This window comes from Polistes fuscatus, unplaced genomic scaffold (genome assembly GCF_010416935.1).
Source record: "Polistes fuscatus isolate 324 unplaced genomic scaffold, CU_Pfus_HIC Scaffold9, whole genome shotgun sequence".
Lineage (NCBI taxonomy): Eukaryota > Metazoa > Arthropoda > Insecta > Hymenoptera > Vespidae > Polistes > Polistes fuscatus.
This window is the reverse complement of record NW_025113173.1, coordinates 8098329-8123010: the sequence shown is the minus strand read 5'-3', so window position 1 is coordinate 8123010 and position 24682 is coordinate 8098329. Positions and strand designations below refer to the sequence as shown.

The following is a 24682-nucleotide window of genomic DNA, read 5'->3' as shown; positions in this document are numbered from 1 at the left end:
TTTCATGGAATATTTATGGGTTTTCTTTTCTTTCTTTAAAACTTTAAAACAATAAGGTATACGTATGCATATAGATTTTCTTTTTTTTTCGTTTTTTACGAGAGTAAAAGAAAAAAACGAAAGAAAACAGTTAATTTATCGTTTCTTGATAGCAAAGAGTAGAGAATTATTGGAAATGGTTTGAGTGTACGAGATGGTGGCGTGTCAAGGAATGCTTTGAAAGGAAAACTTTTAATTAAAAAGTAAGCATCGGCATTGAAGATCAGGATAGAGAGAAAGAGAATGATTGAGAGAGAATGAGAGTGAATGAGAGTGAATGAGAGAGAATGAGAGAGTATGGTGAGCCCGGAGCAATTTGTGGCGATATAAAAGTTCTTTTCTGGTCCTCGCAGAATCGGCAATAGAAACTACGGGGTGTTCTTTTACTTTCTTTTTTTCTTTTTTTCTTTTTTTCTTTTTTTTACGAGTTGCAACCCCTCGTATTAGTCTTCCTCGTAGTAGTGACGTAGTAGACTCCTTTCCCCTCATCAGGGGTAAAGGAAAATCCAAAGAGGTAGTCGTCCCCCATGTCGACATTTAAAGATCCCATTTGCGACGATATATTCGTGCCCTTTTAAATTTATAAAAAAGAGAAAGAAAGAACTTCAATAAATCCAATTATCTTTGAACTCGATCGATCGTTTTCGATTCATCATCGAAGTTTTCTTTGGATCCTTTCTTTCTCTTTTCTTGTTTCTATTTATTTTTTCTTTTCTTTTTTTTTTTTTATTATTATTAAATGAGAGAAGAGGATTCGAGTTTGATTGAAAACTTCGATACGATTGAAACTTACTTCGTAATAGGATCTTTGACTTGGTCGAATTTACAAGAAGAGTACTCGATTTATTTCGTTAGCGTGGTCAAAGTAGAAAGATACTACGATGCAAACGAAAGTTCACAAAACGTAATTTTATTACGTTACTTCTTCATCGAGTATGTATATACCTAATGAAAAGTATTATATTGATTTATACATAAAAGAATGGAATAATCGATTAAGTGGAATCGTAAAATATAAGAATTGGAAAACTATGATAACTAAATACTATTTTTCTTTATTTATTTATTATTCTTAAAATTTGTTTATAAATATAAATAATAATAAATAAAAATCAAATGTTTTTATTTAAAATAATGTATCGTCGCGAGGTAGATTTTGTTTATTTCCTGAAATAATCGTCAAATTGACAGAGGCAAAGGAGGAACGACGAGTAATAGAGAGAATGTTGGATAAGGGGGTGGTGTAAGGGGGGCGTGACCGCGGAACATAGACACGCATGCTGCCTCCCTCGTCTCGTTTGGTCGTCATTAGATTTTTTATTTATTTATTATCCTTAAAATTTGTTTATAAATATAAATAATATCGAATAAAAATCAAATGTTTTTATTTAAAATAATGTATCGTCACGAGGTAGATTTTGTTTATTTCCTGAAATAATCGTCAAATTGACAGATGCAAAGGAGGAACGATGGGTAATAGAGAGAATGTTGGATAAGGGGGTGGTGTAAGGGGGACGTGACCACGGAACATAGACATGCATGATGCTCCCCTCGTCACGTTTGGTCGTCATCGGTTTTCTTTATTTATTTATTATCCTTAAAATTTGTTTATAAATATAAATAATATCAAATCAAATCAAATAAAATGTTATTATTTAAAATAATGTATCGTCACGAGGTAGAATTTGTTTATTTTCTGAAATAATCGTCAAATTGACAGAGGCAAAAGAGGAACGACGAGTAATAGAGAGAATGTTGGATAAGGGGGTGGTGTAAGGGGGGGCGTGACCGCGGAACATAGACATGCATGATGCCCCCCTCGTCACGTTTGGTCGCCATCGGCCACTTCTGATCTCGGATTGCTCAGTGCCTAATTAAACCGCAGTACCATCAGCTATCCCTTGGCCACTGAGAATCATTTCGCGAAGGGTAGAAAAGCAATAAAGGGTAATACCAATCGGTAAAAGAGTACGAAGGGTCGTGTCTGTTGAAATCAGTGTAAAAATCTATAGAAAAAAAAAAAAGAAAGGAAACCTTCCTTTTCTCGATCCTTTTTCGATCATGGTTGTTATTATGAATATCAAAAAAAGTATACTTTATATTACGAGTTAGTATACACACTTATATATACTTACAGAATGTTTCACCTAATTCGAGATGTTGAGTACTTATAGAATTGATATAAGTTTCCAAGAAACGACTACACTTGTTAAACCCCTTTCGTGTTATTTCTTCGGATACAATAAACTTGCTATTAGAGAACGTGTATCTTTTCTCATTCGATCCCAATGCGGTTAGCGATTACAGTTCAATAAAAGTGTATACGATTCCTTCTCTTATTTCTCTTACTTCTCCCTTTCCCCTAATCTTTTTCCCTTATCGATAGAAAAACGAACCAAAATATCGTGTACGAAAGTAATATCGAGAGAAACTTTACTAACTGTGAATTCGATCGATCGTGTTCTGCGTGACTGAAAATTATTGTTGTCCTTTGTTGACGATGAAGAAAGATAAAAGAGTTTATACACAAGTAGAGAGAGAGGAATTTATATAATTTATTATAAAAATTGTTTTAGTAAAAACTTGATCCTTTTTCATTAATATAAAAATACAAAATAATTCTGTTATTAAAGAGAGAAGATCAAAATTGGAAGATTGCGATGAAGTTTTAAATCATCGAACGGAAGTAATATCCGATATTTTTTTGGTGAAAAAAGTCGATCGATTGGGAGAGGTACGTGACGAGAAAGTTTGATGTCTTCGAAGGAATGAAGAAAGAAAGAAAGAAAGGAAGTAAGGAAGGAAGGAAGGAAGTAAAGAAAGGTGAAACGAGAGAAAGAATTTATTTCGACGATAAATTCCTTTTCGCTTTCATTAGTGGCCTTGTCCGACATGTACGTGTATGTATGTATACGTGTACAGGGTGTTTCACTTAACTCATGCGAGTACTTTAAATATTCCAGTTATTATTTTTCCTTTTCTTTTCGATTATACGACGTCATTTAATCGAAAAGACAATGGGAAACGTTAATTCGTTTTTTCAAATAAATTTTCTACGCTCAATGGCGTTTTGTTAAAGTGAAACACCCTGTATATAATATGTAGAGAAATACTGGTACCTGTTTCTAGACCTTTAGAAGGGATGTAAGGGAGACACCACAGAGGAAGGAAGCGAAAGATTTAATGCGACTTTCTACGCGTCTTTTTTTCTTCGTTGTCGAGAACATATACAGACGAAGTGCGTGATCACGACGATATTGTCGATCGAGTTTAATTAAAGGGGATCAGATCTTTCCCTTGCCCCTTCGCCCTTCTATCAACGACCCTGTTAACCCTTTGCAAAACCCCGACCGTTGTCACCTCTCCTCAAGTTACCAATGATTTATTTATATTAACTTCGACGATTTACGATAGACTAACTCCGATCATTATTAAACGTTCATACATTTCATGCCGGGGGCTGAAAATGTTATTTTATCTCTCCCCCTCCCACCCCCCAACATCTCTCTTTTCGACCGTAATCGTGCAAACAACTGCGTCGTGCTTTTCACGTTTATGATTTTGGATAAATCATTTGACATTTTTAGATTTTTCTTTCGTTCAACGACGAAGGACGCTTCGTCGTTCCAAGTTATTAGAAAGCCACCCCATGCTTCTTTTGTATTCGACCGAGTGTCAATATTGCGCCGTAACCTACTTTCATCGGCTTTTTATAACTTTCACTCGAGGATCAAACACACGGGGCAGGCAACACCGTAATATAAGTTTTTCCCCTTAGAAGAAGGGAAAGAAAGCATCTTCCTTGATCTCATCTCGAAAATTATCATATTATTCGTCACAGTTATCGTTGAAGAAACAACAAAAATGTTTTACCGAGGTTGTACGATCGTGTGGAGAACAATTTGTAAGAATGTACATACACGCGTGGTGAGTTAAGCAAAAGACTAAAGGGTAGAAGTTGAAATAAGTTATTCTTTGTGTGTATAAAGAAATTTATTATTATCAAAAAACATTCTTCACAGTTATAGACAACGACGTCTGGAGGTATATTTGCATCAACAAAACATTTCAATAGTCGCATGACAAAAAGCCGGCTTTCAATTTATCGATTTATTTCTCTTTTTTTTTCTCTTTCTCTTTATCTCTCTCTCTCTTTCACTATTCCAAATTCAAAGGACAAACTACGGGATGTAGGAAACGCTGCGTACGCAGATTGAACCCAATCCACGCGTAACGACGCACACGTTGAAAATTAATTCGGAGTCACGAATTGCACGCGATATATCATAGTCGATCGAAACTAAACAACACACGCCATAAAAACTTGTATTTATTTAGTTTTCCTTTTGTTTTTTTTTGAAGTTATACTTCTTTTGGCGCGTTTGGGAAAATGTGATGAGAGTGATTTTTTTCCGAGCGTCAGTAAACACGACACCACGAAGTTTGTCGGTATTTACGATGCGCGGCAAAGCGATTTCAAGTTTACGACATGAAGTTGTCTTCTCTTCTTCTTCCCATTTTTTCTCAAGCGGGTCATCCATTCAAGTATTAATCGTACTCAGCGCTGCTTGACTTAAATGATCGAGCGGGAAGAACCAATGTTATCGCAGCGCCATGGCCGTTGACGCATAAAGAAATTCGATATATCTCCCTTATATTTAGTATGAACTGATATCTATATTTTGATATTTTTGTTTTTTTTTTGTTTTCTATTCTTTCTTATATATGTAATATATCGATCGATTGAAAATATGTTTCCTTTCTTTTTTTTTTAAAGTTATTTTTGAGGTTATTGAGGTTATATTCGTTTTGGTACGCAAAAGAAGTATAACTTCTTACGTGCGTACATAAGTACACACACCAGTTTTTTTTTTCTAAATCATTCCAACTCGCTAATTCATTTTTTGTTCCCTTTTCTATTTATTCGCTTCTTTCTTTCACTCTCATTTACTTTTCATTTCATGTCTTTCCTTATATATTTCAGTAGTAGACGGTGGTAATGGTAATATTACAGTAGAAGGTAACGCAGGAGTGAGGAGATTTTCCTTTCTTAGGACGAACGAATTTAATAATCCCCTAAATGGGATAGCGCAGCTCAGCTCAGGAACCTTCAGGAGGAGTAACTTCAATTCGTGCTTTAAATATGCAACGAACGATTTCTGAATACTAAATCCTCGATGAACTCGAAGCAAATCCTATGAATACATCTTTTCTTTCTCCTCCCTCCCCTCAGACTACCACCCCAATTTTCGAAATGAATTGGTAAGAGAATGATAAAACATAATGGACGATGTCGAATTATTGTACATTGGGTCAGGAAATAAGTTTCTTCGTGTTCTAATGCAAAACTGTGTGAAACAAGTTTTATTTTATATATTATATATATATTATATATTAAAAATAAAAAAGATATCGAAGAAAAAGCAGAGAAGAAGAAGAAGAAGAATAATAAGAGGAGAAAAATATGAGTTTGTTCTTTAATGAAAAAAAGAAGAAGCATATCGAACTTACCTAATGATGTGCTGATTGGTCGATTGCAGCAGTATGGTAGTGTACTTGGTGATCAGCATCTTTTCACAGAGTCATCCAAAAATAAAGAGAACTCTCTCACCTCGTCGACTACTTTCTTCTTCTTCTTCTTTATTTTTTTTAACCAAATAAACTCACACGTAACACGTTGAAAAAACACGGAGACGTATGTATGCGTATATTCATTTACATGCGCAAACTTTTTTCGTATCTACTGTTAAATACAAGAAAAAGAAACTCGCGTTGCAAATAGAGTCGGATCAAAATGAAAGAAAGAGAAAGAACGCGTACTAAACATATGCATACATATACACACATACACAAGAACACGCGCGCACACACTCTCTCTCTCTCTTTTTCTGTTTTTTTAACTGCACACTTGGCTTCGCATAAATTCGAGCCCGAGTCGTCGTCGTTGTCCTGTGAAAATCAAGCAAAATACGCGAAATAGCAGCAACAGTTATGGTGGTAGTAACCGAAAGGTATATACAGCAACAGCAACAGCAACGACGACGTGTGGATGCCGCGAAAATTCTTATGGCTAAATTTAGAGCTCATATCTCGCTGTGAGCAGCTAAGACGCGTTTCTCGTACACGTAAAAGCCTTCGCGAGTCTAACCAACTCTACTTTGCTTTCCTTTTTTCTTTTTCTTCTTCTTCTTCTTCTTCTGTTTCCTCTGCTTCCTCTTCTTCCTCCTCCTCCCCCTGCTCTTGTTCTTTTAGTCCACTAAGTAGACGACAACTACGATTCTCATGGTTCCTCGTTAATACAACGAACTGCATCGTCTACGAAAAGGGATAAAATAAACTTTGATCCCCCTGTTCTTATCCCTTATTCTTCTTTTTCTTCGATTTCTTTGTATTTTCTTATTTTCTCTTTCAACTACAGGAAATGTCTGATATCTTGATCGTGCACTACTTGACGTTAGTCAGGAAGTGTCGTCAACTTTCTGACTTCAAACGATATCAAAGGATATTCGATCTTGCGTGTATTTATTTACGAGCTTTAACCACGACGAAAGTCCTTCTCAAACTTAATCTTCTCTCTCCATGGCTTTTACTTCACTTCCTACGCCGATGATGCTACTGTTTGATACACGGGGAAAGATGTTGCCTGTTAAGCTGGTATATTTTGTGGCTCTTGTCTGTATGTGTGTGTGAGTGTGTGTGTGTGTATGCCTGTTGAAAGACGTGACCCAAACTCTCATCCATGATCGTTTCTCAACGATAAGAGCGTAACTTTTATTTTATCTATTTTATGGTAGACGTTTTAAAATGATGAATATGTCTTTTGATATGCTAATATATTCGTATTTGTATGGTTTTAATTTGTTTTATGAAATTTATGCACGTACGAACGCTTATATATCACAATAAATATTCCTGTTTTCATACTTTCACGTGAAATAAAAAAAAATACTCTTAGTTTCTATCATTAAATTGAATAATTGATAATACAAATGATTATAAATATAAAATATATGGATCCTAATTGTTTCTAATCTTTGGATAAATAATATAATTATTTAATGAATAAAAAAATAATTGTATTTTTTCGTTATAAGAGAATATCAAGAATTGAAATATAAATTGGGAAAGTTTTGTCAAAGTTAGACTTAATCCGTGCGGATTTAGCGATTCGTATAGCATAAATTATGGAATATTCGAAAGCCTCCTTCATCGTGGTGTTATCCATGCATGATCTTTCTCGATCTACGATATCGACCCACGCGTAATCTCGATTTTCGTGGGTGCGATTCGATTCTAATCCTCGCGAACTCGTGCTGGAGATTATTAATGCCGGATAGATCTTTGGTGGGGAAGTGTGGGTAGATATTATAATTAACGAAGCATGTGGGGTACATAGAAGTCTGTTGCGCCCGTTACACGACCGTTTTAATATTTTACGTCAGCGTTAATAAGCGCAAGTAATTCGAGTAGGAAGGGAACTCGTACGTGTAAACGTATAAATGTAAATACGTATCTGTGTATACACGTATGTATAATACTCGATACGAGTCCTGCGAGAAAGAGAGAGAGAGAGAGAGAAAGAGAAAGAGACGAGATTTACACGATCGAACTACGTTGATTGTAAAACAAATATACGTACACGTATGTTGAAGCTTTATGGATCTCGCGACGAAATACGATCGTAGAAAAATGAAATTGTTACTTTAAACGTGAATATATAATTTTTAATGATTAATACTTTAAGCAAGAAGAAAATTGGAAGATATCTTCATTTTATTACAACCGATTCGGTTGATTTTTATTAATGTTAAAAATTATTTCTAATGATATATTTGATTTATGAATTATATGAATTATTTTGTATTATAATACAGTAGAAATATAATGTATAGTGATTTAAATTAATATGAATCGGTACTTTTTCTATGCTTCTGTCTAGATTTTTATTAAAAATATTGAATTTGTAGTAAAACGGTTCCTCTTTAAACGACAAGTTAATGCGATCAGTGAAAAGGATCTTACTTTCTAGAACGACGAAGTTAAAGGGATTTACACGATCGAACTACGTCGATCGTAAAACAAATATACGTACACCTATGGTGGGCGCCGAAATACGATAGTAGAAAAATGAAAATGTTATTTTAAACGTGAATATATAATTTTTAATGATTCATACTTTAAGCAAGAAGAAAATTGGAAGATATCTTCATTTTATTACAACCGATTCGGTTGATTTTTATTTATATTAAAAATTATTTCTAATGATATATTTGATTTATGAGTTATATGAATTATTTTGTATTATAATACAGTAGAAATATAATGTATAGTGATTTAAATTAATATGAATCGGTACTCTCCATGCTTCTGTCTAGATTTTTATTAAAACGGTTCCTCTTTAAACAAGTTAATGCGATCAGTGAAAAGGATCTTACTTTCTAGAACGACGAAGTTAAAGGCCGCGATATTCGATCTTATCGAGAATCGAGAAAGATAAAAGAATGGTGGTAGGAGGATTGAGGAGGGTTGGAGAGGGGAAGGGGCGATATAAGATAAAGAAGTCGGGTATATTCAAGAATCGTTTAGAGGCTTTATTTCCCGGAGGCGGATAAGCAGCGGCGACCGGGTTCGTTTTATACGCGTTTCTACCTCCAATTGATTTCATGCTCGATCGCGCCCGAGTCTGGGTCATCCGTGGTTAAACTCTCCATTGCTTTCCAGAGTATTCCAAAATCAAATCGTAAACATAACTAACATAAATAACATAAATATAATAAACTTATATCGTTATCTTTTGAAATATTCTTTATTATATTATCGACATTTTAGAAAAATCATTTTGTTCAAAAATAAAAAGATAAATTCGATTGAAGTATGAAATACTTCGTAAGGGGAAGAGCTCACGCACGGACACATGTACACACGTACATACACGATCGAATTTTCCATCCGTGTCGTCGTCGCCGTCGTCGTCGTCGTTGTCTTTGGCCTTCGACGTCTTCCTACGAATAAGACGAAGAAAAGGAGTTAAGAAGGATGCTAAGAAACGCATTCTTCTTCGCGCATCGAACTTCGAACAATAGGACAAGCAAGACGCGGCAGTATCAGTATGGATACACTCGCACTTTCTTATTCTCCTTCTCCTTCTCCTTCTTTTTCTACATCTACTTCTTCCATTCGAGAGGATATCGACGATATTCAGAATGGGTTAGATAGTGTGTCCTTGAAAACTCGAGTCACGCCAAATACATTTTCAATACATTGAAAATGCATCTAAAATGGATCATAAATGAATCATAAAACCGATATAAGATCCAATATAATTTTTATAATATATTCATATCAATGAGATGTATATTGATATATATATATATATATATATATATATATATGATACATAGTTATATATATATAATAAATAAATAACTATGATATACATATATAATACACCCCCACATTCATATATAAATTTTAGTCAAATGGTGAAACACTATAAGCGTCGTGTGGGACTGCACGCGTCGCCACCAACTCTTTGCTGCTTAACTAACATAACAGGCAACACACACACACACACACACACACACACATGTACGCACGCGCGCGCGCGCATACGCAACACAGACACACAAATCCTTACACATACATCCAGGAGACAAAGAGATCCGAATGTCTTGCCCGGTTGGCAGTCGCGAATGGACTGACTGCGCGTTACTTTAAACACTATAGTCCCGGTTGCATCGGTGGACTTTAGCGCGCTGTTGTGCATGGGCACCTTATTGCCTCTACGGTGCTGTCTATACTCGCCTTACGAACACGAATACCCCCATGCATATACCATGGAATATATACCAATGCATACACACATCCCCATTTGATTTACACATATGCACACATACATTCAAAGCACGACCAAAGTTCCTTCGTCTCCTCCTCTTCTTCTTCCTCTTCTTCTTCTTCTTCTTCTTCTTCTTCTTCTTCTTCCTTCCACCATTCTCTCCCTTTCTCTTTCTTTATCTTTCTTTATCTTTCTTTATCTATCTCTCTTGTCTGCTTTTGCTCTCACTCTTTGTCCCGTCTTTATATATATATATGTATATACGTACTATATACACGGTGTCCCATACAAAATTTTAAACTTCATTATTTCTTTAAATATTCGTTATTCGATATGATTATATTTTTCTTGTTACATTAACTTTATTTCGCGTTGATAATTAATTTCTATTTTAGTTTAACTTGTCTTCCATATTTTAAGGTGTTTTTGTTTTCTGTTTTTAAATTTAAAGTACGTGTTATTATTTGGATATTCGCGACGAGTTCACTGACCCTGATACGATATGATGGGTTTTTGAATAATCATTATTGAAGATTATTTATTGCAACAGAAAAGATCTCTTTCGATAAAGAAATCTATTTTATTTGGAGGGAAATATTTTGTGGTTGTAATTTAACTTTGTTAAGGTTAACTTCTTTGAAATTACTAAGCTAATTTTAATTTTTCGTGACGAGTACATTCACTTATTATAATTCTGTTGAGGTTTCTTAAAAATTATTCATGTTCAAGAGAAATACTTTTCAAAATGAAGATTAATTTTACTGATAATTGTGCGTGTTTTAATTTGACATGGGACACCCTGTATACACGTATAAGGAACATTTATTCCGTGTATCTTCTTATACACACTGTATATATGCGACTTTTCTATAGGGTGTCATATTAATACCTTGATTACTATGAAAATTGTATAGGTATTATCGTTTGGATTCTTTATAAGATTTTTTATTATTGAAATCAGTTAAATGATAAATAAATTACTGCCTTCTTGTGAAATAATATTAAATGTTAATCGATATTGATTCGATTTTTATTGATAATTATTCATAGATATTACGATTATAAATAATGTTTAGTAATGACTAGTTCACGTTGATTTCGTAATCACGAGTATGCTGAGAAATAACATGTGTATCTATAAGAAAAAATATATTTATGCGGTTAGAAAATTGTTCTATTAATCGACTCCACTTTGAAACATTTAACTGCGTTCAAACGTAGTTTTGTTGCTTGGTTTATTAAGTATTAAAGGAATTTTTAATGCCATACAAAATCTAAACAAGTTTAAAAGTTATATTTTTCTGCGAAGAAAATATCCTATAATATTATTATGGTATAATTATATTCACATAAGGGAAATCCTATAATTGGTAGTAGAGCAGAGGGTGATACGTGAAAAACTAAATCGAAAATGTAAAAAAATATTAAATATTGTTCTACTTAAATAATGCTAAAATTTATACAATTTATTTTGATTCAAATACCGATGTATTAAAATACTTATTGGACAATCAATTATTACGTGGCACCGAGTATACTCTTCGTGAAGATTTATCTTCCCTCTCTTATACTAACTTCACAGAAAGAAGAAGAGGAGTAGAAGGAGGGGGGGTTACATATAAGTATATATACATGGAAACAAAAACGTGTGCACGCCCACAAAGAGCAATTGGAAGAGAAGGATGGGGATGGGAGTGGGGGTGGGGGTGGTGCTGGTGGAGTTAACAATATATAAGTATATATATATTGGTTCTTGGGCGATGGTGTACGTTTTCTCTCTCTCTCTTTCTCTCTCTCTCTCTCTCGATGATGTCTCGTTAAGGGATAGACTCGAAAGACTGGATCATCGGCTCATCGCGTTGATCGCTAAAAATAGAATTCTTCTTCTTGTCAATCCTCGAACGATCTTGCTTTTGTTCGTTACAACCCATCCTCAAACCCACAATGTGTATATTATATTTATATGAAAATCATTTATATCGTCATACCATCGAAATTATTTTTTTTATTCTTTTTTTTTAAAAACGTCTCAAATTTTGCGAATTCATTTATTATTATTAATCGTAGTCAAAAATTATTTTTACAAACGATTTGAATTACTCGAATCTAATGAAATTCGTTTCGTAATCATTTTTAAAAATTGGCATTTCTTTTTCTTTTTCTTTTTCTACGTTTGTTTATTTATTCGCAAATTTTTCTTTTTTCCCTTTTTGTTTCTATAGGAAATAATTTGATTAGTCGTTATCGATTCGTATCAGATTTTTATTTCTTTCGTTTATAATTATTTTTTACGTTCTTATACGAACTTATTATTTTTCATATGAATATAATTTTCATCGAATCAAAATGAAAATTAACGATTCGTATTCGTCTCGTGTCAGGGGTTTGTTAAGACGGCAAATAAAAATAGAAATAAATATGTCGGGAAGGATACGTGATCAGTTTTATTCATTTACAAATTATTTCATCTTTTCAATCTTCAAAGTTGTGCTAGTATCTTTTTCTTTTTTTTATATATATATTTTTTTATTTATAAACGTTACGACAAATCCGAACATAAAAGAGAAAGAGAGATAGAGAGAGAAAAAATTACAACGAAACGCCTACGTAATCTTTATCTCGGAATCATCTTCAGTTTCAAGACTCCCACGACACGATCGGTCAAAGTAAAGGAAAATTTTAGCGAACGGATTCGTTTAAAAGTCCTAGTCGGTGAATATCAAAGAAACATTACGACATAGTGAAATTTGGCATGACGACTTAAACATGATTAGTTCGATAAGCAAGAATAAACATTTTCTTTTTTTTAAATCCGTGATGTTTCGTAGGATGTACGACGTGCTTCGAAATCAACGATGCGTCTCGCGGAATTCTAAACATTTCTGACACGAACAGTTGACCTTTCTTCGAAAAAATAAAAAAAGAAATGAAGAAAAAGGACGAAGGAAAGAAACGAAAGAAAAAAAAAAAACTAGAAAAAAATTGTGCATACCTGACACACGTGAGAAAATATTTTCTTAACCTGTGTCTTCTTAGCGGTATGCAATTAAAAACGAAACGTTTTCGTTATCCGATCTCTCTCCTGCTCGAAGAAAGTTTTTTTTCCTAACTTCTATCATATTTTAACGAGCCAAATATTTTCCTTCACTTTAAATAAATGTGTTCCTTATATAAGAAAAAAAAAGGAAAAAATATTTTTGCTTTTTGATTTATCGAAGGAAGAAAATCAATAAATTGCTTGAGTAAAAAATAAGCAAGAAAAGAAAAAAAAGGAAGATACTTTTGATAAGAGTTAAACATGAAGGTAAGTTTTTAAACACAGACGATTAGTTATCGTTTCTAACGCTTTAGCGTGCGATTATTCACGCACGTGGGTAACATGTGTGGGCACGTGTAGGAGTCAACGAAGCCTAACACTACTTGTTAGGTGTACGCGTGTGGAAGAAAAACGATGGTTAAATGATACGTTCGATTAGGTTCGTCTAATGCGCGTCTATCGATTTTATTCAAGTAAACAAGAAATATTACGAACAAAATAAGATGGATCTTAACAAGTTGCGTAATAAAACAACAACAAAATTAGTCATAATTGCGATGATTATTATTTTCCTTTTTTTTCTTTTTTATACATATAAATAATTACGGTAAAGTTAAACGTGAGATATATCGAACAATTTTAGTATCAGATCGATAACTATCGATAGGAAACTTATAGTAATATTTTAGTAGCATGTGCACGCATCAATGCACTCGGAGAAATCATCGCACGGAAATGGTCCTGCCGTTACTTTTTGCCCTCGGCTATACGACGGAATGGGACTATTGCACACCAGTGAAAAGATTGTGTGTGAGAGAGAGAGAGAGAGAGAGAGAGAGAAATAAGAGAAAGAGAAAACTTGAGATCGTTACGGCTCTAGCGAATTTCCGGACACGAAGCAGAGTTTCATGAAAGACCACCTTTTATTGTTACCTTTCGTGAAAGTATTAGTATAAAAAGAGAAAAATTATAAATACTGTGAAAAAAGATATTTTATTGAATACCTTAATGTTTTGTGACTTATGATTTAATTTAATTTAATTTTTGTTTTGTTTTTGTTTTTTTTTTTTTTAACCATATGTTTATTGCTTTGAACCAATACTATTATACTACTATTATAGAATCATTAATACTTTTTTTTTATTATTTACTATTTTCTTTTTACTTTTATCTACTTACTGTGCGTTACTACTAATATAATGATAAGTTTAATAATAATTACATAATTTTAATTTCCGTTTTGTTTTATCTATACATTACATTGTACTACACTGTAATTAATGGCCTTTAGGGAGCCTAGGCTCTAGGGTCAATAAAATATTATTAAATAAATAAATAAGTAAATAAATAAATAAATGATCATTTTTGTAATATTATCGTGGAAATGAAATATAAATCAATATTATATATTCTTCCTCCTTTATTATCTTTATTATATCGAAGTTTATCGAACGTTAAATTGAGATATGCGCATATCAAAATAAACGGAATGAAAAATAAGAAAAAAGAACGAGAAAATGAAAAACGTCTACATCGATATTCGTCTTTGTAATAAATTTCAAATAATCTACTGGGTCTTGATAATTCGGCGAAAGTGTTACTCGACAGACCCACGCATATTATTTGTTAGGTGTTCTCTTGACATTCCATGTACCAGTCGGTTCCCATAAACGTACAAGAACGCCCAGGGCTTTCCATCGGCGATCTTTTCTTACGGATGAATCACGCGATGCAAATCGTTATATCGAATCTGAGAGAGAGAGAGAGAAAGAGAGAGAGAGAGAGAGAGAGTTCTTATTACCTTAGCAATCTTATTATCTTTGTTCTGTCATTTGTCGGAACACTTAAAAAAATTTATTAAATTCTGATCGTATTCACAAAAAGAAAGATACCAGAGAAAACGTTTTGCAAAAGATAGAGAATATTTGTTTACGATCACGTTGTTTCACTTCGTCGAAAAACATCAGAAGATTATCGGCATCCTATTTCGATTCCTAGAATTCGAAGAATCGTATTTTTGCCAGCTACCCCCACTCCAAGGTCACACCGGTACCTTTGCTGGGACATACCTTAAAAGGTTTCAATTTAGTTGATTCAGTTGCTTCAGTTTTTCTATATTCGTTAGGCGGAATCATATACAGGTGATTCGCACATAATTCAATTCATTAGACAAGTTCGGCTAGTTAGTATAAATCAGAGGTTACTGCTAGTAAGAAACAACAAGATTAGGGCAGATAGCGATACAGGGTCCAAGTGCCACACTGATCTGCTGTATAACGAGTATTAACACTAGATTTACCAGACCAATCAAAATGACTGGTCTTGCAATTTCAATTGACATGTAACATTTTCTTTCCGTAATGATATCATGACTTTTGTAACTATAACTAAAAAATCAGTTTTATGAACTTTATATTATCTTATATAACATTTTATATTCGTAACAAATATATATTTTGCTATTGCTATAATATTTTTACTTCACTAATTATAAGCACTTTTTTTAAAGACGTCATTTTGACTGGTTTTGGTAGAAATAGGTATATCAAAATAGCTGGTAAATCTAGTGTTAAAATATATGTGGGATGCGAGCGCCTCTAAGCCAAACATTTAAATAGGCATTCGCGAGGAGATTGGACGGTGGGCTCTGGATAGCTCAATGGTTAAAGAGCAGTCGCCCGGAAGCGGAAGATCCGGGTTCGAGTCCCGGTCCAGTCGGTCCAACGGCCCATTTTTTTCACGAATCCTACTACATATATATGTAAGGTTTGTATACGTGTGCCTGTGTATTGAGTGATTAGCTGCTTGGATGTGGCGCTATACATCGGAGAAACAAAAACATTAGAGAGATAGGAAGGGAAAGACAGTTGGTGTTTAAATCTTGCAGGAGTGTTTCAGAAGTTTATTGGGAAAATCTTGTGAATTAAATTTAAATAAAAACGTACTAAGATTGGCATCGATTAACAGAGAAATGGGAGCATGAACATTTAATTGTTGATTCTCTTATTTTTAGGTTAGTTGACCACGTGTAAATATTGTACAATTATTAATCTAATGTATTATGTTTTAATAAATTTCTCTTATTTTTAGACGAATCTAATTGTGTTTCTTATTCTCAACAACTTAAAAATTACAAACATATTATATATATCTTCGATTCATTACATTTGAAGTGTATTATTTCTGGATCAACTCGTTCCGCCCTTACAACGTGGAAGTGGAAAAGGGATAAGAGTCCTTTTTCAAGCAAAGTGAGAAAGTGCGTGCACAGTACGGAAGTGAGAACCAGTACGACCGTACAACCTCACAATCTTAGAAATTGATTGATAGAAATTTCAAAGTATATAAATGCTTTTCGTTTTTTAATATGATAAAAATCGTTCGGATGATAAAAAAATATTTCTCGAATGTGTTCGTCGATCAAATAAAATTATTTCTTTCTTCTTCGTTTTTTTTTCCTTTATCTTTTGCATCCGATTAGGAGCAGCTTCTCTGTTTGTGGAAACGATATAAACGAGACTATACCGTTTGCTTCTTATCCTGATCTTTTCACTGGCATCGAAAAGGAGATCCAATTAGGAGAAAAGCTTGGCTTGAGGTCTGAAAAACGGATGCCTCGATTTTTCGTCTCCGCAAAAACCTTCGAAAATGAAACCGAGAGAGGAAAAGAAGAAGAAAGAAAAATAACGGTTCTGATCGATAGACGGAAATGGAAAGAAAGCCGTATAATTTTCCGGTTTAAACTTTCAAACTTTTTTAATAAAAGAATAGTCTCTCTCTCTCTCTCTCTCTAAATGCTGTCCTTCATTAGGATTGTTTGTACGTTTCGATGATATAAAATCGTTTACTCGGAACATACGCATTGATATACGACAGACTAAGTTTAGATAAGAATTGCATTCCACAGTTTTATTATATAGATGACACGAGCTGCGAAAGGGAACGAATCAATCGTAGTATATCATGTGACTCATTTTACCAAGAACTCAACGAAGCCATTGAAAAAATAATAGAAATGGCATAGCACGAGCGTCAATGTTTTCTCACAATCAGGATCGGGTTAGGAAAAAAATAAAAGCTATTAAAAAGGATAAGCTGACATAATCCTTTGCGAACGGATTCTATTATATTCGAATCGTTTATTCAGAGTTTCCGTTTCGAAAACAATCGTACCAACGTTTCAATGCTTTCGGAGAATAATTATGATGTATTACGAGACTCGTAGCAGTTAGCCTTGAAATAAGGAAGAAACAAACAAGGTTTACGTTCGAATACCTAATAGAAAATGTCTGAAGTTAAAGTTGCTTGAAAAATGGACGAAGTTGTGATAAAAGAAAAAGAATAAGAAGAAGGAGAGGAAGAAGGAGAGGAAGAAAAGAGGATACGAGTAGATAAGGAAGGTGCAAGCTTTGCAAGAAACCAGGAGTCGTTCTTCGAGTTGTATAGCTGGGAGAGTGAAGGTCGAGTTTAAAACCTCTCGGCCAGTTGGTCTGCTTCTACAAATAGACCCAACTTACTGTATATATCCTCTTTGTTCGCTAATCGTCTCGAGAAAGTAATTAGACGATCCACGCCCATAAGAATACCATACCGTGTAAGATCCTTGAAAGAATTTTATCTTTCTTTCTCTTTCGTAGTTTCTTTTTTCTTTTTTTCTTTTTGTTTTTTTTTTTTGGTTATCTTGTCGTTGTTGCAAGCAACCTGGTGAAAAGACAGGTTCTTGGCTGTTAATGATAGAGGAGAGCTCGTAGATTTTCGCGAAATACGTTTCGTTCGAAGATTTAAATATGTATGCAACACAACGTGAGATACTTATCTTCATTATCCTTTCATATAATATTTATTAAATTATAAATCATATTTATTTAATTATTCTTTCTAATAATATTTATTCAAATCGATTTATTATTACAAATATAACAACTATAAAAATTAGTTTAATTCATATGGCGTGATGCATGGGTTCGGTATGTTTTTAATTATTAAATAATACTTAAAATGCGATTGATCTATTATTTTTTATATTTTATTATTATTATATTGAGTTTAGTTCGATCACGGAGGTACATTAATTTCGAATATGGAATATTATAGTATACAAAAATATTCAATTTTATACGTTTATGGATTATTTTTTGTTGAATATTTTTCTTTTTAAAATGAAAGTCAACATTTTTTACCGATAGGTATTAAATTTATTTGTTCTTTTTTTTTTTAAATAAAATTGTTCGTACGTTCGTTCGTTCATTCGTTGCCTACCAAGTATAGTATTCGCGGCGAGTATTCTTTATCAAAGACAGAACTCGTTCTATATTCTTACCTCGCATGTGTCCTTCCCATTATGGGTTTGAACGATCCTACAGCTTGAAAACATTCTTTCTCTGCTTTCTTAGAAAATCTTACTTTTCATTCATTCCGACTTTAAACGTATATTTTCTTCTTCTTTTTCTTATTTAACACTCACACACACACGCACACACACGCACACGTGAACACATAAGCGAAGAGTATGCGATTGTCATTAACGCGTAATTCTAGTAAAAATAATTACAATCATTACTAAGTATTTATCTGAATAAATTTCTGAAATAAAAAAAATCATTTAAAATATACAAAATATTATGAACGAAAAATAAATGCAAGCGATAGAAAATTTCACGATCGATCATTCATAAATAAAAAAAACTAAAAAAATATGTAAATAACGTTGCATACGTTGCACCAATCCCGTTTAAAAATCCTGCCTCTTCTTTTTTAAAAAAAAAAAGAAAAAGTAGCATTCGTGAAAAATGTCGAAATGATATTTCTTCTTACAATTAGTTAGTCGAGTCTGTTTTAATGAGACATACAGATCATAGCAATCGCATAAGGGTAACGCGAGACGAACCGGCGAAATTCATAGGCAGAAAAAGGAACTTGCAAGTTCATCTCCAATGAATGATTAGTTAGCTCGTTTTATTTTTTTTATTTTTTACACTGTCTATCGACGATCGTTACCGGGATGGTAATTTAATTTTCCACGAACTCCGGTAAACCAGGAAGAAGTATGTATGTATATGCGAATACACGTACCGCATTTGATTTAGATCTTCTAAGTTGCGTTTAGAACTCAAAGAGCTCACTCATATTATCCCATTAAAGACTAATGAGCCCGAAGTGTAATTTTCTTATTTCTTACCACGTTCGTCGGAGTAACAAACTCTCCTTTAGATCCCCACGCCTCCCGACACACGATTACCACCCACTTCCACCCACTTTTACTCTTTTTACAACTCCAATTCAAACGCGAGAAACTGTTGCTCAGAGTTCGTACGCGTATCGTAAGCTTTGCACGCGTACAAATTAATATTTCAGTTAGAAAGTATATCAATGAAATAACGTTCGACAAAATAATAATAAAGATTCATTCAATTATTATTATTATTATTATTATTGTTATTTATTATATTATTTTATTATATACTTATATATAAAATATTATTATTATATTATATATATTCTATAATAATAATATAATAAAATAATTATATATATTATATTATTGTTATATTATTATTATATTATATACTTCTTTTGGCGCGTTTGGGAAAATGTCATGGGAGTGATTTTTTTCCGAACGACATCACGAAGTTTGTCGGTATTTACGATGCGCGGCAAAGCGATTTCAAATTTACGGCATAAAGTTGTCTCTTCTTCTTCCTCTTTTTTTTTCTCAAGCGGATCACCCATCCAAGTACTAATCGTACTCAGCGCTGCTTTACTTAAATGATCGAGCGGGAACTAGTGCTATCACAGCGCCATGGCTGTTGACGTGTGAAATAATTCGATATATCTCTCTTATATTTAGTGTGGACTGATATCTATATTTTGATATTTTCTTTTTCTTTTTTTTTATTCTTTCTTATATATATAATTATTATTATTTTTTGTTTAAGTTATTTTTTTTCTTTGAAGTTATTTTTTGAAGTTATTTTTGTGGTTATTGAGGTTATACTCGTTTTGGTACGGCAAAGAAGTATAACTTCTTACGTGCGTACATAAGTACGCACACCAATTTTATTATTATAATGTGATCGAAGTAAGCCCGATTGAAATTCTAAAAGTTAATGCATTAAACTATTTACGAATAACAACAAAATGATAGTAATTGATAAAATTGTCGTAACTATAAATTATTTGATATTCAGTTAACTACAATTAACGCTATTATTTACTTCTATGTTTTAAACATCATTTTTTTGTAGACTTCAGTTCCGATTTATGAAGATTGTATATCATTTCTTACAGTGTCGGATATAATCCATTGCATACCTATTTCCCTTCCCCGTTGCCCTTCCCTCTACACCCTTTTCTCTTCCTTCTTTTCATTTAGTTGTTTCTCTTTTCTCGTTGGTTGGTTCTCTACTTGGAGACTTTCCCAGGAGGATTGAAACGTAACCGAGGAAATTGCAAACGCACCGTGTCCCTGGAAATAACGATGCATCTATGTCACTGACATATTCTTGGTGTTTCCTTCTTGGAAGGATCATTCTCTTCCATGGATGAAATTTTATATCTACGGAAATTTAGAATACGTAGGCGTCGGGTTGTACGTTTGTTTATCGTTCGGTTTATATTTTTCCCGGGAAGAAGAAGAAGTCACTTTTGGAAACGTTTCGCGAAATTGCTAAAATGGTTGGTGGTAAAGATACATTTTTATTATCTATCCGATTATATATATATATATATTATAAATAAAATAAAAAAAAAGGAAAGGAAGCTAATAATATTTTTCTTAAATATTATATCAACGTGCACGATATCAAAATGTGGCCGGTTAATTATTCTTACATTAGATAAATTATAAATAGCGATCACGATTCGCTTTATTACGGGAATATTTTTGCGCGTCGAATATAAACGTTTAAGAAAATACCATTAAATACCATTTAATATAACGATAAAATACGTGCTACCCCCCTCGTTTTGCAAAGTTCTAAGAAGACTTCTATGAGATATTTCTCATTCGTGCACGCTCGCAAACGATGCATGAATATTTCATGGGGATTGCCAGATAAAACTAGATAAAGCTACTACCTCATCGACACTCTTAAATATAAGCGTATAAATATATATTTGTGTACGTATGCGTATGTGTGCATGAATACGAATAGGAGTTTTAATTTTCGTCTATCGCAAATCACGATCAACAAGATCGTTTAAGATCTTGCTCGATTAATTATATTTCAATGGAAATAGTACGCTAGTCGCTATAATAAAAAAACGAAATAACAAAAATTCTTATTCGTTATCACATGGAATCGATTAATCGATAAATCTTTTCAATGGGAATGCATTTAATAAACGTCTACTTTGCATGATTCTTTCTTTTTTTTTTTTTATTCGTTATCATCCTTTGATTATAATTCCCATTTCAAAATATTATCTATTATCATTAATGCAAGATTATAGCATTATTCATTTCATATCGATTTTCCTGAATTGCAATAAATAACGTCACGAATTCGAATCATTTATAAACATAAGTATATATGAACTTTTAATACACATAGTATAAGTTAAGTCCTTTTGGACACCCTGTATATAGGAACAAACAGGGAAAGGATGAGAAGAGAAACACATTTGAAAAGAAAAGTTATACTTCATTTTTCAGCTCATAACACCTCGCGACAATGACGTTCCTTCTTCGTCTTATTTTTCTTATTCTTCATCGTGGTCATTGTGTTGACGAATATGAGGAAAAGCAACCCTCGAACGGAGGGTGTTTTCTCTATCCTTTTTATTTTCTCCCTCGAAAAGGAAAAAAGTAAACAAAAGCATACAGAAAGAAGTTCGTTTGATTATTTTCGCGAAACGAGCAACAGTCACAACACCACCATTTTCTCGCAAATGTAAAAGAGAATAGAGAAAGAGAGAATGATCCTGGAAAATCCTGGATGCCACCAAACGAAATATGATGTCTGTCTTCAATGAGGAAGAAGACAGACAAAAGTATATCCGTGAGGAGGGGGGAGGGTAGCACGCGACATCCCTTGTCCCCTTGCAATGGCAAACCTACCCCCATAACACCATCCCCCATCCCTCGAATGCATTGTGACCGCTGACAAAGACGCGCGCACACTTCATAGTCAAGAGTAAGCTTCGGTAGGAGAAGGTGGTGGCTGTTTAAAAAAAAAGGGGTCGTCGGCACACGTCCCTTTTTTTTGTCTCTCTCTCGCTCTCTCTCTCTCTCTTTCTCTCTTTTTCTCTTCCATTGTATAACGCGCAAATCGATTTTCTCGCAGGGTGGCTCCAGTAGTTCTCCAAGCCGAGTGCTTTTGTAAATGGTGTAAATTGGTGAGAGACAAAGACAAAAACATCAAGACAAAAAGATAAAAACGGTGGCATTGCGATAGAAGAGGACTCTCCTAAATACTTTTTCTCCCTCCCCCCCTTTTTTTTGTACCTTTTATTTCTTTTTTCTTTTTTTTCTTCTTTGGATATGCATTTGATAGTGGGAAGGAGAAAAAATGCGATATTTATTTCCGACATATTTTTATCATAGATTACATTAAGGGGTTATACGCAGTTAGAATTTTCAAAAAATCGATTTTCTTTTTTTGCATTTTCGGAATGTATATATATTTGAGTATATTCTCTGAAAATTTCAAATCGATCCGGCAAATATTCTTCACTTCATGTAAGCTGCAAACAAAAATTTTTAACTATGTGTAAACGTCTCTTTGAAACTTTAAACGCGTTTTTCTCAAAACGGTATTTTTGAAGTCGGTGATCTCGATTTCTCAGAAATAACACAACCGATTTGTCTTATATTTTTACACAATATTCTTAAATATATTCATCAGTTATTGACGGGAGGAATAAGATTTAAAAAAATTATTACTATTCTTTTTTTCACAATTTAGAGCGAAAATTTCAGTCAAAAACGAAACATTTTTTTCAGATAGACGCCATTTTGTCAAAAATAATACCTGCATTAATCTTTGCTTTAGAAGAATCCACCATTTTTTTTTATTTCGGTTAATCAAAACCGCCGTAGTGGAGATCACCGCCAAGCGCCTTTTTTTAGAGGACGTTCAGGAAATCATCTACAGGAGCGGTGCACATTAATATTTTTACATGATCGACGCGCTATTGTATTCTTAAAAGTAGCCTCTATTTGAATTACCATCACTTATAATTGATAAGTTATAACTTTTTCTATAAAAAATTCATAAAAAGACGTCTTTTTTGAGCCACGCAACTGCGTATAACCCCTTAATCATTGCATTTTTGTTTTTCTCTTTTTTTTTTTCATATATCTGTAATAGTTCGTGTCTTATTCTACCACCGAAAGAAGAAGAAAAAAAAGAATTTGTATTTCATTGAAAACAGTGCCAACTGTAACGTATAGTAAATCATTCGGTTTACGGACGTTTTATGCGTCGTTAAACGAATGCGTAACGAACGTAAATACGACGCGTTCCTCAATACGGTTTAACGGAACTCGAGGATTGTGGTTTTAATGGTGGTACTTATTTTACGAACAGTGGGGAGGAGAAAGAGAAAGAAAGAAAAAGAAAGAGAGAGAGAGAGATAAATGATCGCGATCCAAATCTTGATTATATTGAAAGAAACTGACACGAGATGTACTTTTCTTTTCTATCCTTTTGTTAGCAGAAATACGAGAAAGGATTGCACAATGTTTGTTTTTTTCTCGCGACGAACGTAAATCATTCAAGCTGACAAGTCGAAATAAAAATTTGAGATAATGAAATAAAAGGAAGGATTGAAGATAGGAATAAAACAAACAAACATGCTCACCTTGTGTGTATAGTATCCAACCGATTGACGATTACGTCGCATAGGACAAGCATTTTGACATCATCGGCAATTCCAGTTGCACGTCAATATGGCACGTAAATATTTATTACAAACAACAACATCTCGAGAAGAATCAGATCTGTGTGTGTGTGTGTGTGTGCGTGCGTGCGTGCGTGCGCGTTAGATTTGTTTTTTATTTAATTCGAGATCGAGTTAGTATATTCGAAACAAACGAGAAAGGAAAAAAGGAAAGTAGAAGCAGGAGGTACTGCAATTTGAGAAGGAATAAAGGACGAGAAATCTAAGGGTAAGAATAAAGGAAGGTATTAAGGTACAGGAGTTAAAGTTAATTAGTCGTTTAATCGGGTTTTAAGTAATTAAGGAAGAACAAATAAACTTTGGGAAAACTCCAATGGTTCGGAGTGATTTGCTTTTGCCCGGTGAGGAAGCACACAGTCGCTGTGCAAAACTGAAAGAAAATCAAGAGAGAGAGAGAGAGAAGGATGATTGAGGAGGGGGAAAAAGAGAAATTTCAAGAAGAGTATCGAACACTTGTGAGTGAACAACACCAGTAAGAAAGTAAGTAAGTAAGTAAGTAAGTACAGTGCACTCTCGAATGGGTCGAGAGGTACTATCGCGGATCTAACATTAGACAAAAACAGAAATAGACCATAATTTGCAAATCTTAGCTGGAAGAGAAGCAAAGGGGGAGGGAAGAAGAGTGGGAGGAGAGAAACCGCAACGAGGATTTGGAAGACGGCCAAAATAACGTCGAAAGAAAGAGAAAGAGAGAGAGAGACGAGTTCTCGTGCGTGTGAGAAAGAGAGTAAAACGAGAAATCAGAGAGAATGAAAGAAAGAAAAAGAGAGTGAGAGAGAGATGTTAAGTCCAGTGAAGCACCAATCGTATAATGGTTTCTTTATCACTGGGCTTTTATTCTGAAACGATTTTCGGAGAAAGTGAAATAG

The 24682-nt window shown here is 33.7% G+C and overlaps 1 protein-coding gene across 11 annotated transcripts in view; it reads right to left on the bottom strand.

The window, feature by feature from the left end:
• Positions 1–24682, bottom strand: part of LOC122525799 (protein sprint-like) — a 145541-nt gene that overhangs the window by 45556 nt on the left and 75303 nt on the right. Inside the window, exons 1-3 of one of the 11 annotated variants that reach the window (XM_043648767.1) lie at positions 9677–9714; positions 8972–9041; positions 5551–6654 (exon numbers count right to left, since the gene is read on the bottom strand). The exons of 2 other annotated variants lie outside the window; for them this stretch is intronic. In XM_043648767.1, coding sequence (XP_043504702.1) covers positions 5551–5609 — 59 coding nt within the window. In that variant the 5' untranslated portion in view covers positions 5610–6654; positions 8972–9041; positions 9677–9714. Of the gene's footprint in view, positions 1–5550; positions 6917–8967; positions 9042–9676; positions 9752–24682 lie in introns of those variants that run through there. 8 more of the 11 variants (XM_043648769.1, XM_043648770.1, XM_043648774.1 and 5 more) reach the window with 8 other exon arrangements.